The 14,322-nt window shown below is 46.1% G+C and overlaps 3 protein-coding genes across 3 annotated transcripts; all 3 read left to right on the plus strand.

Moving 5' to 3' along the window:
• Positions 1-732: 732 nt before the first annotated feature.
• LOC143015282 (olfactory receptor 2F1-like) lies at positions 733-2,957 on the plus strand. Its single transcript, XM_076169218.1, has 3 exons — positions 733-1,109; positions 1,570-1,796; positions 2,812-2,957. The coding sequence occupies exons 1-3, from the start codon at positions 733-735 to the stop codon at positions 2,955-2,957; spliced, it is 750 nt and encodes a 249-aa protein (XP_076025333.1).
• A 4,979-nt stretch (positions 2,958-7,936) lies between these two features.
• Positions 7,937-10,099, plus strand: LOC143015283 (olfactory receptor 2F1-like). Its single transcript, XM_076169219.1, has 4 exons — positions 7,937-8,313; positions 8,774-9,000; positions 9,110-9,118; positions 9,954-10,099. Exons 1-4 carry the CDS (start codon positions 7,937-7,939, stop codon positions 10,097-10,099), a joined length of 759 nt encoding a protein of 252 aa, XP_076025334.1.
• A 1,769-nt stretch (positions 10,100-11,868) lies between these two features.
• On the plus strand, positions 11,869-12,816 carry LOC143015275 (olfactory receptor 8G17-like). Its single transcript, XM_076169207.1, has one exon. It carries the CDS (start codon positions 11,872-11,874, stop codon positions 12,814-12,816), a length of 945 nt encoding a protein of 314 aa, XP_076025322.1. The 5' UTR covers positions 11,869-11,871.
• Positions 12,817-14,322: the final 1,506 nt, after the last annotated feature.

Here is a 14,322-nt window from a genome sequence, read left to right on the forward strand (position 1 = left end):
GAAACACAAACATCTACACAATGACACACTGACAGACAAAGATGTAGAATAGTGAAATGAAATTTCTATCAGGTTTTAGTTTGGGGTTGACGTCATTCCTGACACAGCAGCCTTAAGGTGGATTCATGTTTCTATGGTAACGCTGATCCCAGCTGATTGACCCTGGTGACTTACAGCAGAGTTATATGAAGGAACACAATTTGTGGATCCTGACAGACGACAGCAGCAGGTCAGGGCTCACACAGGACAGCCTCAGTGTGATCAGACTACACTGAACACTGAAGCTCACTTCTTCTTATTTAGGTTCATTTCACTCAGGATTGCAGAAATCTTTGATGATAATTTGATCAACATTACAATGTAATATTTGTGTTGATGTGTATTAGTCAGAGAAATATGCTGTGATGACTCAGCACTTTACCATAAAGCATCGTATAGAAACTCACTGTTTGTTTGTTTGTATGTCAGTATGGACTTAAATGCTGATTTCTAACCATTTTCTATTCTTTTAACAACACATGCTCTCCCTTATCTTCTTGCTCTGTAGTGCTTGAATAGAGAATAGAGAGCATTTGTGTTGCAAACTGGTTGGACTCTTGTGTAGTTGCAGGTGTTTGGACCTGTGTGACGTTCATCTGTTTATCCATCAGTGCAGATTCATGGTTGCAGTGCTTAAAGTCTTGCTTTGCCTATTTGAGTTTGGTGCACTTTTGACTTACAGAAGTGTTCTGGATGGAGAACGTCACCGTGGCGATGCCTCTCAAACAGCCTATCGTGTTTGAGGTGGAGGGCTTTCACGTACCTGAGGATCAGGGACCTTTACTCTTCTTCCTGGCCCTGCTGAACTACACGGTGGTGCTGTTGGCAAATGGTGTGGTGCTGGGTGCCATTGTGTTGGACCGGGCCCTGCACAGGCCCATGTACGTCATGATCTGTAACCTGGCAGCCTGCGACCTGCTGGGGGCCACGGCCGTGCTGCCTCGCCTCATGCTCCACTTCCTAACGGGGCACAAGCGGATCCCGTACGCCCTGGCCATCGCCCAGGGCTTCTCCGTGCACACATATGGAGTGGCGGTGCAGACCATCCTGGCCGTGATGGCCTACGACAGGTATGGAAACACATTAAACCGTTCGTCACATCATCACAGGCGTTCTTTGTTATAAAGAAACAAACAGTGATCAATCAAAGTGTCTCTTATCTCTTAGTGGAGCCGTTGACGGTGCATCTGAGGGTTTCCAGCTTGATTTTCAATGATGTTACCTTCTCTTTCTGCTGTGATTGGGATAGTTCCACACCGTTCCACATCTTTCATCCAACTCTCTCTGTCACTCCTCCACATCTACCTTTCTTTGGCCTTACATGCTCAGTGTGAAGTGTAGAGAAGCAATGGACACCTGGTTCTCCTCATGAAACCAGTCACTTGAGGCTTGTATAGCAATCACCTTTAAACATTAGCATCTGAACAACCAACCATGTTAGTGACTTTGTTCAGAGGTGAGGCCCCTGCAAAGCATCACATCACTAAAGAATTCAAAGGTTTCTGAAGTTGACCTGATCTCCTTCTGCAGGTTGATTGCAGTGTGTGAACCTCTGAGGTATCAGGCCATCATGACGCCAGCTCGCCTGCTGTCCTGCTGCGTTCTGGCCTGGCTGGCAGCTCTGCTGTGTATCGGTGTGCTATTTGGCCTCAACGTGGGGACGCCGCTGTGTGGAAACATCATCCAACACATTTTCTGCAGCAACCGCAGCATCCTGAACCTGGCCTGCAGCCCCACCCCCATCAACAACATCTACGGTCAGTACCAGCAGGTGGAGGTGCAACAGCCGAAATTCACCATCCTTACCTCATCCATGTGTCCTAAAGTGTCATAATGTGCCCTAATGTGTCCTAATGTGTCCTAAAGTGTCCTTAAGTGTCCTAATGTGTCCTAATGTGTCCTAAAGTGTCATAATGTGCCCTGATGTGTCCTAATGTGTCCTAAAGTGTCCTTAAGTGTCCTATAGTGTCCTATAGTGTCCTAATGTGTCCTTAAGTGTCCTTAAGTGTCCTATAGTGTTCTTATGTGTCCTAATGTGTCCTAAAGTGTCTTTAAGTGTCCTATAGTGTCCTATAGTGTCCTAATGCGTCCTTAAGTGTCCGAATGTGTCCTAATGTGTGTACTACATCTCCTCAGCCTTTGAGAATTTTTTAAATAAAAAAAACCCTGTTTTTCTTTGAAACCTGTTTAGTTCCACACATTCAAAGCTAGAAACCAAAAAGAAATTCTAAAATGTCAGTCAGCAATCAGCCCTCAACCCTGCAGTTAAATCAGAAACCAAACTGTGTTTCTCCAGTTTCCCCGCTACATTTCAAAGACAAATGTTCCACTTACTCATTTGTCCCCTACCAGCACCTGAAAAGCCTCAAACTGACCCACAGCCATCCTGCTGCTTTGATCTTTGAGCATAATTCCCTCAGAAAACAACAAAAGTTTGGGTCAGACTGTGTGTGAACATTACAGCTGCAAATTCATCGCTGTGGCATTTTTTGCGTTGTTAATTCACATGAACAGCCTTTAGTTTGTCCCAACAGTGACTTCCTGTCTATCTTTTCTGCCTTTTTCTAGGTTTGTGTATGAGCTGGTCAGTGAGTACAAGTACCTTCTTAATCATCGCGTTCTCCTACTACAGGATCCTTCACGCTTGTGTCAAACAAGGAGACAGCAGCACTCACAGCAAAGCTGTTCAGACGTGTGCATCACACCTTGTCGTCTACGTACTGTATGAAATTTCTTCGTTCATCATGATAGTGATTCAACGTTTCCCTTCAGTTTCCAAAAACCTCAAGAAGTTCTTTGGCATCATGCTCATCATCGTTCCACCTGCTGTCAATCCCATAATCTATGGCCTGGTCAGTAAGGAGTTACGCTCCAGCATCATCAGGCTCTTCAGCAAACAAATCAAACCCAAAGAGTAAAGAGCTTTTGATGACCCTCAGAACTGTTCACTTATTCAGTCTTTAACAAACTCAACCTGAAGATTTGTTCTCCTGTCGCCTTCTTATGGGGCCGAGCTCATTCAAAGCACAAAGTCCAAGACTATCCATTGATTTTACAGAAATGTATTTATGATTTTCAGGGAAACTACTTTTGAACCAGGTCACTGACATTATTCTTTACTATCTAATGTTTTTGTGAGCATTTTGGGATAAAGTCAGTCTTTTGTAGACCTGTATGCTGTAGAATGGATCCTTATGGATCCATGAACATGTGTTAAAGCCTCTGAAGCTCCACTGCATGAAGATATACATTCAGATAATATGTTGACCTTTGACCCTGAACCCTCTGTATGTTGTCATGGATCTCTATCCTATAGTGAACACGAAAGTTAGATACGCCGTTCCTCAAGTTTGAGTGCTTGGACCAATAGAATTCAATTGATAGCTCCTTCCTTTAGGTAATAATATTCGGAAACACTCTATGAAGTTTAATTGCTATACGGATGATACCCAACTTTACCAATGAAGCCAGACGAGTCCAGTCAGTTAAATAAACTCCAAGCAGACATTAAGACCTAATGACCTGTAATTTTCTCAACTCTGACAATCCACGTATCATTAATACATTTCACTTACTTAACTTCTTTCCCAGAGTTTCCTGTGTTCTCTCGTCTCACAGGTACTTGTGGAAGCCTGTCCTGTAAAGAGGTAGACCCTGTCCTGTACAGAGGTAGACCCTGTCCTGTACAGAGGTAGACCCTGTCCTGTAGAGAGGTAGACCCTGTCCAGTAGAGAGGTAGACCCTGTCCTGTACAGAGGTAGACCCTGTCCTGTACAGAGGTAGACCCTGTCCTGTAAAGAGGTAGACCCTGTCCTGTAAAGAGGTAGACCCTGTCCTGTAGAGAGGTAGACCCTGTCCTGTAAAGAGGTGGACCCTGTCCTGTACAGAGGTAGACCCTGTCCTGTACAGAGGTAGACCCTGTCCTGTACAGAGGTAGACCCTGTCCTGTAAAGAGGTGGACCCTGTCCTGTACAGAGGTGGACCCTGTCCTGAAGAGAGGTAGACCCTGCACTGTAGAGAGGTAGACCCTGTCCTGTAGAGAGGTAGACCCTGTCCTGTAAAGAGGTGGACCCTGTCCTGTAGAGAGGTAGACCCTGTCCTGTAGAGAGGTGGACCCTGTCCTGTAGAGAGGTAGACCCTGTCCTGTAGAGAGGTAGACCCTGTCCTGTAGAGAGGTGGAGCCTGTCCTGTAGAGAGGTGGACCCTGTCCTGTAGAGAGGTGGAGGCTGTCCTGTAGAGAGGTGGACCCTGTCCTGTAGAGAGGTGGACCCTGTCCTGAAGAGAGGTAGACCCTGCACTGTAGAGAGGTAGACCCTGTCCTGTAAAGAGGTGGACCCTGTCCTCGCTGTGTGTCTGTCTCTCATTTCTCTCTCTTTCTCTCTGAACCCAGGCGGTCAAGGCAGATGGCCTCCCACCCGGTTCTGCCTGAGGTTTCTTCCCGTTAAAGGGGAGTTTTTTCTTGCTGTTGTTGCCAAGTGCTGCTCATGGGGGAATGTTGGTCTCTTTCAATTCTCTGTATGTAAAGTGCCTCCAGATAACCCTTGTTGTGATTTGGCGCTATAAATAAAGTTGAATTGAATTGTGCGTGTGTGTCCTCCCATCGACCAGCAGTTTATGTTTACACTTAAAAGGATTTTTTTGTGGTTATTGGTGCGATATAAAACATATAAGACATAAGACAACAAGACAACAACTATGCAAAGAAATTGAAATAAATTAGAAAAACACACAAAATTAAATAAATTAACTACATTGAATAAGATTAAACGTGCAAGTTGCTAGGGAAACGCTGTGTCCAGTGTCAGAGCCGGGCCTTGTTAATGAGGCCCACTGCAGAGGGAAAGAAACTGGATTTGTGGCGTGAGGTTTTGGTCCTGATGGACCTCAGCCTTCTGCCAGAGGGGAGGGTTATAAACAGTTTGTGACCAGCCACAATCTTGCCTGCCCGCCTCAGAGTCCGGGAGGTATCCAGGTCCTGGAGGGACGGCAGGTTGCAGCCGATTACCTTCTCCGCACAGCGTATGATAAGCGAACCAGACGGTGATGGAGGAGGTGAGGATGGACTCAATGATGTCAGAGTAGAAGCGCACCATCATTGTCTTTAGCAGGCTGAACTTCTTCAGCTGCCGCAGGAAGAACATCCTCTACTGGGCCTTTTTGGTGAGGTCCTGGGAGATGATGGAGCCCGGGAATCGAAAAAAAGACTCCACAGTGTCAACTGGGGAGTCACACAGAGTGATGGGGGTGGAGAGGCGGGGCTGCGTTCAGTCGAAAACCCACGACCATTTTAGAGCATTAAGCTCCAGCTTGTTCTGCCAGCACCAATTCACCAGACGGTCAATCTCCCGCCTGTAGGCGGACTCAGGAGCCGGACCGACTGATGACTGGAGGGGCAGTCATTGGTGTAAAAGGAAAAGAGCAGTGGGGAAAGAACGCAGTCCTGAGGGGAACCGTTTTTCCCCAGCTTCACGTTCTGCTTCCTGTCAGTCAGGAAGTCTGTGATCCACTTGCAGGTGGAGTCGGGCACGTGAAGCTGGGAGAGCTTGTCCTGTAGCAGTGACGGGATGATGGTATTGAAGGCAGAGCTAAAGTCCACAAACAGGATCCTGGCGTAGGTTCCTGCGGAGTCCAGGTGCTGGAGGGTGAAGTGAAGGGCCATGTTGACGGCGTCGTCTACAGACCTGTTGGTTCTGTAGGTGAACTGCAGGGGGTCCAGGAGGGGGTTGGTGAGGGATTTGTGGTGGGGCAGCACCAGGCGCTCAAAGGACTGACTACAGAGGTCAGAGCAACGGCTCTGTAGTCGTTTAGTCCTGTGGTCCTTGGCTTCTTGGGGATGGGGATGATAGTTGAAGCTTTGAAGCAGACTGGTACATGTCATGTCTCCAATGAGGTGTTGAAGATGTCGGTGAACACCGGAGACAGCTGATCGGCACAGTGCTTCAGCGTGGAGGGGGAGACAGAGTCAGGACCGGCAGCTTTGCAGGGGTTCTGTGCTAAGCCTCTTTGAACCCATCTCTGTCCCCGCTCGTAAATGCCTGCTCCTTCTACCGGTGGAGCTGCCTGGGTTTCAAAGTGAAAGAGGGTTTGTCATTGTTGAAGCTCACCCTGGTGCTTGTCGGTACACAGCTGTCCTCACAGAAGCTGATGTATGACGTCACAGCCTCTGTACTCGTCCAGCCTGATACTGTCAGACCTGAAAAAGGCCCCAGTCAGTACAGTCAAAGCACGCCTGAAGATTCTCCAGAGCCTCACTGGTCCACTTTTTGGATGTCCTCACAACAGGTTTACACAGTTGAGTTTCTGCCTGTATGCGGGAATCAGATGGACCACGGCGTGGTCCGAGTGTCCTAGTGGAGCACGGGGTAGGGCGTGATAAGCCCAACTGACTGTAGTGTAGCAGTGATCCAAAGTGTTCTCCTCTCTGGTGGGACATTTAATGAATAAACACATATAAGCAAATACAGTAACCCAAGTTAATATAGTTACAAGTAACCAAATGGCTGGCCCCGGGAAAGTCTGGAGATAGAGTAATACATACGAGCATTTACAGCTTCTCTCTCCAGGAGGGCTAGATAACACATATCTGCCAATAGGTGAAGAGGTCACTGTATCGCTCTATCAAAGCTTCAAGCATCTGTGGTCAGGAAGAAGGAAGAGAGGGGGTTCGCATAGACGGGCAGTCAGGGGGAGCTTCTTCAGATCAAAGGGCTGATTACACTATACTGTTGTTCTTTAATTTACACAAAGAGTATTCTACTTTCCCCCACAGACAGCTGTTCATCCCTCAGATTTGAATCTTAGCGCTGCCCCTCTTGAAGCTGGCTGACCAATAGATAACAGTTAAACTACAGTGTCATCAGTGAATTGATGACGCCTTGTGTTTGCGGTATAAATGCAGTTGTACGTGGAAACTCACGGCCTGACCCACGACACAAGGACGGGGGCAGGACGAGCGCTCTTCAATGTCTTATTCCAGTAAAAACTGAAGATTTCAGTTCATCTTTGCCTCATCATTCACCACCAAAACAACGAACACGAAGAAAGACCATCAGCTAGGTCCTTTTTTCAATAGCACATTAGAGAGAAATATCCCCGGAAGCGGTGTTCGTAATCTGCGCTGTCGTCGTTTTACAGGCTTAACACAAAGACCTGCAGACCTACAAGAGAAACACAAACATCTACACAATGACACACTGACAGACAAAGATGTAGAATAGTGAAATGAAATTTCTATCAGGTTTTGGTTTGGGGTTGACGTCATTCCTGACACAGCAGCCTTAAGGTGGATTCATGTTTCTATGGTAACGCTGATCCCAGCTGATTGACCCTGGTGACTTACAGCAGAGTTATATGAAGGAACACAATTTGTGGATCCTGACAGACGACAGCAGCAGGTCAGGGCTCACACAGGACAGCCTCAGTGTGATCAGACTACACTGAACACTGAAGCTCACTTCTTCTTATTTAGGTTCATTTCACTCAGGATTGCAGAAATCTTTGATGATAATTTGATCAACATTACAATGTAATATTTGTGTTGATGTGTATTAGTCAGAGAAATATGCTGTGATGACTCAGCACTTTACCATAAAGCATCGTATAGAAACTCACTGTTTGTTTGTTTGTATGTCAGTATGGACTTAAATGCTGATTTCTAACCATTTTCTATTCTTTTAACAACACATGCTCTCCCTTATCTTCTTGCTCTGTAGTGCTTGAATAGAGAATAGAGAGCATTTGTGTTGTAAACTGGTTGGACTCTTGTGTAGTTGCAGGTGTTTGGACCTGTGTGACGTTCATCTGTTTATCCATCAGTGCAGATTCATGGTTGCAGTGCTTAAAGTCTTGCTTTGCCTATTTGAGTTTGGTGCACTTTTGACTTACAGAAGTGTTCTGGATGGAGAACGTCACCGTGGCGATGCCTCTCAAACAGCCTATCGTGTTTGAGGTGGAGGGCTTTCACGTACCTGAGGATCAGGGACCTTTACTCTTCTTCCTGGCCCTGCTGAACTACACGGTGGTGCTGTTGGCAAATGGTGTGGTGCTGGGTGCCATTGTGTTGGACCGGGCCCTGCACAGGCCCATGTACGTCATGATCTGTAACCTGGCAGCCTGCGACCTGCTGGGGGCCACGGCCGTGCTGCCTCGCCTCATGCTCCACTTCCTAACGGGGCACAAGCGGATCCCGTACGCCCTGGCCATCGCCCAGGGCTTCTCCGTGCACACATATGGAGTGGCGGTGCAGACCATCCTGGCCGTGATGGCCTACGACAGGTATGGAAACACATTAAACCGTTCGTCACATCATCACAGGCGTTCTTTGTTATAAAGAAACAAACAGTGATCAATCAAAGTGTCTCTTATCTCTTAGTGGAGCCGTTGACGGTGCATCTGAGGGTTTCCAGCTTGATTTTCAATGATGTTACCTTCTCTTTCTGCTGTGCTTGGGATAGTTCCACACCGTTCCACATCTTTCATCCAACTCTCTCTGTCACTCCTCCACATCTACCTTTCTTTGGCCTTACATGCTCAGTGTGAAGTGTAGAGAAGCAATGGACACCTGGTTCTCCTCATGAAACCAGTCACTTGAGGCTTGTATAGCAATCACCTTTAAACATTAGCATCTGAACAACCAACCATGTTAGTGACTTTGTTCAGAGGTGAGGCCCCTGCAAAGCATCACATCACTAAAGAATTCAAAGGTTTCTGAAGTTGACCTGATCTCCTTCTGCAGGTTGATTGCAGTGTGTGAACCTCTGAGGTATCAGGCCATCATGACGACAGCTCGCCTGCTGTCCTGCTGCGTTCTGGCCTGGCTGGCAGCTCTGCTGTGTATCGGTGTGCTATTTGGCCTCAACGTGGGGACGCCGCTGTGTGGAAACATCATCCAACACATTTACTGCAGCAACCGCAGCATCCTGAACCTGGCCTGCAGCCCCACCCCCATCAACAACATCTACGGTCAGTACCAGCAGGTGGAGGTGCAACAGCCGAAATTCACCATCCTTACCTCAACCATGTGTCCTAAAGTGTCATAATGTGTCCTAATGTGTCCTAATGTGTCCTAAAGTGTCCTTAAGTGTCCTAATGTGTCCTAATGTGTCCTAAAGTGTCATAATGTGCCCTGATGTGTCCTAATGTGTCCTAAAGTGTCCTTAAGTGTCCTAATGTGTCCTAATGTGTCCTAAAGTGTCCTTAAGTGTCCTAATTTGTCCTAATGTGTCCTAAAGTGTCCTTAAGTGTCCTAATGTGCCCTAATGTGTCCTAATGTGTCCTAATGTGCCCTAATTTTTTAAATAAAAAAAACCCTGTTTTTCTTTGAAACCTGTTTAGTTCCACACATTCAAAGCTAGAAACCAAAAAGAAATTCTAAAATGTCAGTCAGCAATCAGCCCTCAACCCTGCAGTTAAATCAGAAACCAAACTGTGTTTCTCCAGTTTCCCCGCTACATTTCAAAGACAAATGTTCCACTTACTCATTTGTCCCCTACCAGCACCTGAAAAGCCTCAAACTGACCCACAGCCATCCTGCTGCTTTGATCTTTGAGCATAATTCCCTCAGAAAACAACAAAAGTTTGGGTCAGACTGTGTGTGAACATTACAGCTGCAAATTCATCGCTGTGGCATTTTTTGCGTTGTTAATTCACATGAACAGCCTTTAGTTTGTCCCAACAGTGACTTCCTGTCTATCTTTTCTGCCTTTTTCTAGGTTTGTGTATGAGCTGGTCAGTGAGTACAAGTACCTTCTTAATCATCGCGTTCTCCTACTACAGGATCCTTCACGCTTGTGTCAAACAAGGAGACAGCAGCACTCACAGCAAAGCTGTTCAGACGTGTGCATCACACCTTGTCGTCTACGTACTGTATGAAATTTCTTCGTTTATCATAATAGTGAGTCAACGTTTCCCTTCAGTTTCCAAAAACCTCAAGAAGTTCTTTGGCATTGTGTTCATCATCGTTCCACCTGCTGTCAATCCCATAATCTATGGCCTGGTCAGTAAGGAGTTACGCTCCAGCATCATCAGGCTCTTCAGCAAACAAGTCAAACCCAAAGAGTAAAGAGCATTGGATCGATGAACATGTGTTAAAGCCTCTAAAAGCTCCACTAAATGAACCTCTGTATGTTTTCATGGATCTCTATCCTATAGTTACTCTAACCTTTGACCCTGAACCGTCTGTATGTTGTCATGGATCTCTATGCTATAGTAACTTCCGTGTGCCTTCTCTCATCAGTCTGCAGCTCGTGTGACGTCATAATGTGTAGTAGCTTAGAGGATGTTGTGGACATGGTTAATCAGGAGTATCTCCGTAATTAGGCCATTGGTGGTCTCTATCAATCAGCTGTCACGATGAATTCATTTCTTGGTGAAATAGTTTTACACCTGTAACATAACTGAATTGAGGTTGTCTGGCTTCTTGGTGCTTGATGTAATAAAAGAACAGTGGACACCTTCATTGTCCTTATCGTTACATAATAGTGTGGGTCCTGATTCCGCCTGCATGCTGTTTGCTTCCCACAGACACTTTGGCACAGTGGTGTCATAGAGCAGCATGGATTCCTTTTAGCTAGCTTGAGTTACTCTGCCATGGTCTCACTCTCTCCATACGCTGGAACTAGAACTCTTTGTTCATAGACTAGCTCAGCATTTCTGCACACACACGCTCACATCTGTACTGGTTCTGTGTCTTAGGCATCGTATCATCTCTGCCTGTTCAGAGCCCCCTAAAAGTTCCAGAAGGAAGGAGGAGAGTTTGCCGCAGTATAGATGCGATCGCAAGAAGGAATGAGAGTATTGTGATGAGTCCGGTTGTAGAGAGAGGAGGGTGAAAAGATAGTGGGATGAGCGGGGTAAGGGAACGGGTGAAAAAGGACAGAGAGGGAGAGGGTTGAATAAGGGAATGAACAACAATAAGTAGGGTAACAGAATGGAGGAGAGGGTGGAGGGCCAAGAAACAGAGATGATAGGTTGAGAAAGTTTTCTAGACTGAGCTGATGATTAGAAGATTATTAGTATTATTATGGTCCATATGCACTACCCCGAATCAACAACGTGAGGCATCTCAGACGCTTGGCAGATGTCAGGTGAGTTTAACGTCTGAACCATGTTGTGCATGACAATGGGAGCAAAGACACAGGATTAGCTCCTGAACCGTGTTACAGTTAGACAGGATGGAATGGTCAGGGATAACCAGTCACGTAGAGTGTACACCTAATGATGTTAAGACACTGCCATGCAAGATGACACTGTCATGTCAAGTGAACTGTACGGCAATCTAACAGCTTTCAAAGTGGTAGAGGAGCCATTAGTAGTTATTTCCCCTTGCAGACACAACAGGAAAGGCCCTGCCTCCCTGGTGGTTTACTGAAACCCCTGAGACCAACAGTTCTTCTCCTGAAACAGACACCCACACAACTGCCTTGACCTGTATCTCAGCTTGTTGATCAGGGAACTTCAACATAATGATTCCTGCTTATTGCATCAGATTATCTGAAGTATACCTTTTTCCCCTGATGATACAATCCCATCTATAAAACCTAAGAAGATTGTCATTACTGCTGGTGAACATGCACAGCACTGATGAGAGAGACATCCAGAGTCCAGATTACAAGCAGGTATCACTGATCTACAAACAAATGATTCATGGCACTTTTAGATCAAAAACACAACATGGAACAGGCATCCAGCTCTGTGTGTTATTCTGTTCACACTTCAACCATTTGTGCATCTTGCTTAGCTGCTAAATGTTTAGAGTGTCACCAAATGTGTGATTTATATCTGATGAAGCATGATCACACTGACTAACAGTATTGTCTTTATCGTTTCAGGTCAATGGAAAACCTCACCTACAACAGCTTCACGCTCCAGCTAGAGGGGTTAAAGGTCACAGAGGAATCCATGTATCCCATCTTTCTCTTCCTCTTCTTCTCCTATCTGTTTATTATGGTGGCAAATGTGGGCATTTTGTTCCTGGTGTACGTTGACAAACACCTCCACCAGCCCATGTATCTGCTTTTTTGCAACCTACCGATCAATGACATCATGGGAAACTCAATTATGTTGCCTCGTTTAATGTTAGATACTTTACGCCCTCCGTCTGAACGCCTCATTAGTTACTATGAATGTGTGGTTCAAGCTTTCACCACTCACATGTTTGGCACCACCTCACATACAATACTCATGATTATGGCTTTTGACAGATATGTGGCCATCTGCAACCCCCTACGCTACGCCACCATCATGACCAACAGAACGGTGATCAAGCTGACCACCTGGGCCTGGGGGTCGGCCTTTGTCTTGGTGGCGATTCTGCTGGGTCTGACCGTTCGGCTGAATCGATGCAGGACTCTGATCACAAACCCGTACTGTGACAACGCCTCGCTGTTTAAACTCTCATGTGAAAGTGTTTTGATTAACAACATCTACGGTCTCACCTTCACTGTGGTTCTGTTTGTAGCTTCTATAGGCAGCATATTTCTCACATATACCAAGATTACTGTGGTCTGTGTGACGAGTAAGAACAAATCTCTGAACAGCAAAGCCCTGAGGACCTGCAGCACACACCTGCTTTTATATGCGATAATGATTTGCAATGGAATGTCCATCATCGCTCTGCATCGCTTCCCTCAGTACTCAGAGTACAGGAAGTTCTCTCTCATCATGTTTCACATCATACCTGGGAGCCTCAACCCCATCATTTATGGTGTGCAGTCCAAAGAGATCAGGAGGTTTTGGTCAAAGGTTGTTGAGGCCAAGAAAATAATGTCTTTATTTTAAATTAAATTTATCTTACATTTAATATGTAAGAGAAGAAAAAAGGTGTATTTGTAATTATTATCATATCATATTCATATTATATTATTATCCCACTTACTTGAATACCAAAATGTGAACCAAGGTTGCTTTATTGTCCTACGATGTTCTTGTGTCTGCAATTTTTTTGTTTGTAGAAATTATTATATGAAATTGCATTTTTTTTGCCCTTTTTCCTGAATGAGTACTAAAAATGCATTAAATTATTCACAAGTCTTTCTTCTTGTTGATTAGCCAACCATACACACACACACACAGACATACACACACACACACACACACACACACACACACACACAGACATACACACACATGAAAAAGGGAACCAGAGAGTGTGCTCCAATAATATTGGAATCACACTTCTCAGCCTACCCGGGAAAGTCTATTCTAGGGTGCTTGAAATGAGGCCCAACCGATTGTCGAACCTCGAATTGAAGAGGAACAATGCAGATTCCATCCTGGTCCAGGACCAGTGGACCAGCTCTTTACTCTGGTGGGGCTGCTGCAGGGATCCTGGGAGTTTGCCCATCCAGTCTACATGTGTTTTGTGGCTTATGACTGTATGACTGTGTCCCCCAAAGAATCCAGGGGGGGTATACTGTGGGAGTATGGGGGTACTGGGGTCGGAGCTGTGTCCGAGCTGTGTTCTTCACACAAAGTCAGGCATGTTTTGCGGTGGGTGCCCCCTGGACGCCTCCCTTTGGAGGTTTTCCAGGCACGTCCTACCGGGAGGAGACCCCGGGGCAGACCCAGAACTCACCGGAGGGATTACACATCTCATCTGGCCTGGGAACACCTCGGGATCCCCCAGGAGGAGCTGGAAAGCATTGCTGGGGAGAGGGACACCTGGTAGGCCCTGCTTACCCCATGACCCAACCACTGATAAGCGGAAGAGGATGGGTGGATGGATGGATGGATGGACAGAATAGGACAGGGCATGGAATGGGACGAGCATGTCGAAGGGGCTGATGATGCTCTCAGATGTGGGGGCAAATGATGCTACAAGGCAACAACACATGAACCTCAACATCCTTATTGATAAACATGCCCATGAATGAGGCCCCACATCTCTCTAGAATCCACCCTGCTGCTGGCTGCTGGAGGTCTCTGCTCCTGGAGTGGGTCAGACCTGCAGTGACCATAATGAAACCGTTCATATTTCTGGGATTTCTTCCTTTCAACATTGCTTGATGAGATCTCCAGTAACTTGTTCCCTCAGAGATGATGAGCTGTCAGGCTGTGAGGACACTTGATGGTGTGCACGTCTATCACAGCTGCTCTCTGGGCTACATGGGACACAAACACTGTCTGGAGCTGAGACATTTCTGTTGGTGGATCAGATTAAACAGGAATGATTTTGTACTTGTGCTGTATAGGTTAAATCACTACTTTCTGCTTTGTTTGACATTTCCTGATGCCTGAGTGACAGAATCCACCAGTAAACATTTCAGCAGGTGGAGTCAGAGACAC

Source organism: Genypterus blacodes, unplaced genomic scaffold (genome assembly GCF_046128005.1).
Source record: "Genypterus blacodes isolate CSIRO-AG114 ecotype Tasmania unplaced genomic scaffold, CSIRO-AGI_Gbla_v1 ptg000194l_1, whole genome shotgun sequence".
In the NCBI taxonomy this organism is placed as follows: Eukaryota; Metazoa; Chordata; class Actinopteri; order Ophidiiformes; family Ophidiidae; genus Genypterus; species Genypterus blacodes.

Bases quoted from the DNA above. Each gene is read 5' to 3' on its own strand.
- LOC143015282 (XM_076169218.1), top strand. From the start codon at position 733: ATGGAGAACGTCACCGTGGCGATGCCTCTCAAACAGCCTATCGTGTTT. The intron at 1,110-1,569 runs GTATGGAAACAC...CTCCTTCTGCAG, and splicing joins GCCGTGATGGCCTACGACAG to GTTGATTGCAGTGTGTGAAC. The intron at 1,797-2,811 runs GTCAGTACCAGC...GTTTCCCTTCAG, and splicing joins CCCCATCAACAACATCTACG to TTTCCAAAAACCTCAAGAAG.
- LOC143015275 (XM_076169207.1), top strand. From the start codon at position 11,872: ATGGAAAACCTCACCTACAACAGCTTCACGCTCCAGCTAGAGGGGTTA.
- LOC143015283 (XM_076169219.1), top strand. From the start codon at position 7,937: ATGGAGAACGTCACCGTGGCGATGCCTCTCAAACAGCCTATCGTGTTT. The intron at 8,314-8,773 runs GTATGGAAACAC...CTCCTTCTGCAG, and splicing joins GCCGTGATGGCCTACGACAG to GTTGATTGCAGTGTGTGAAC.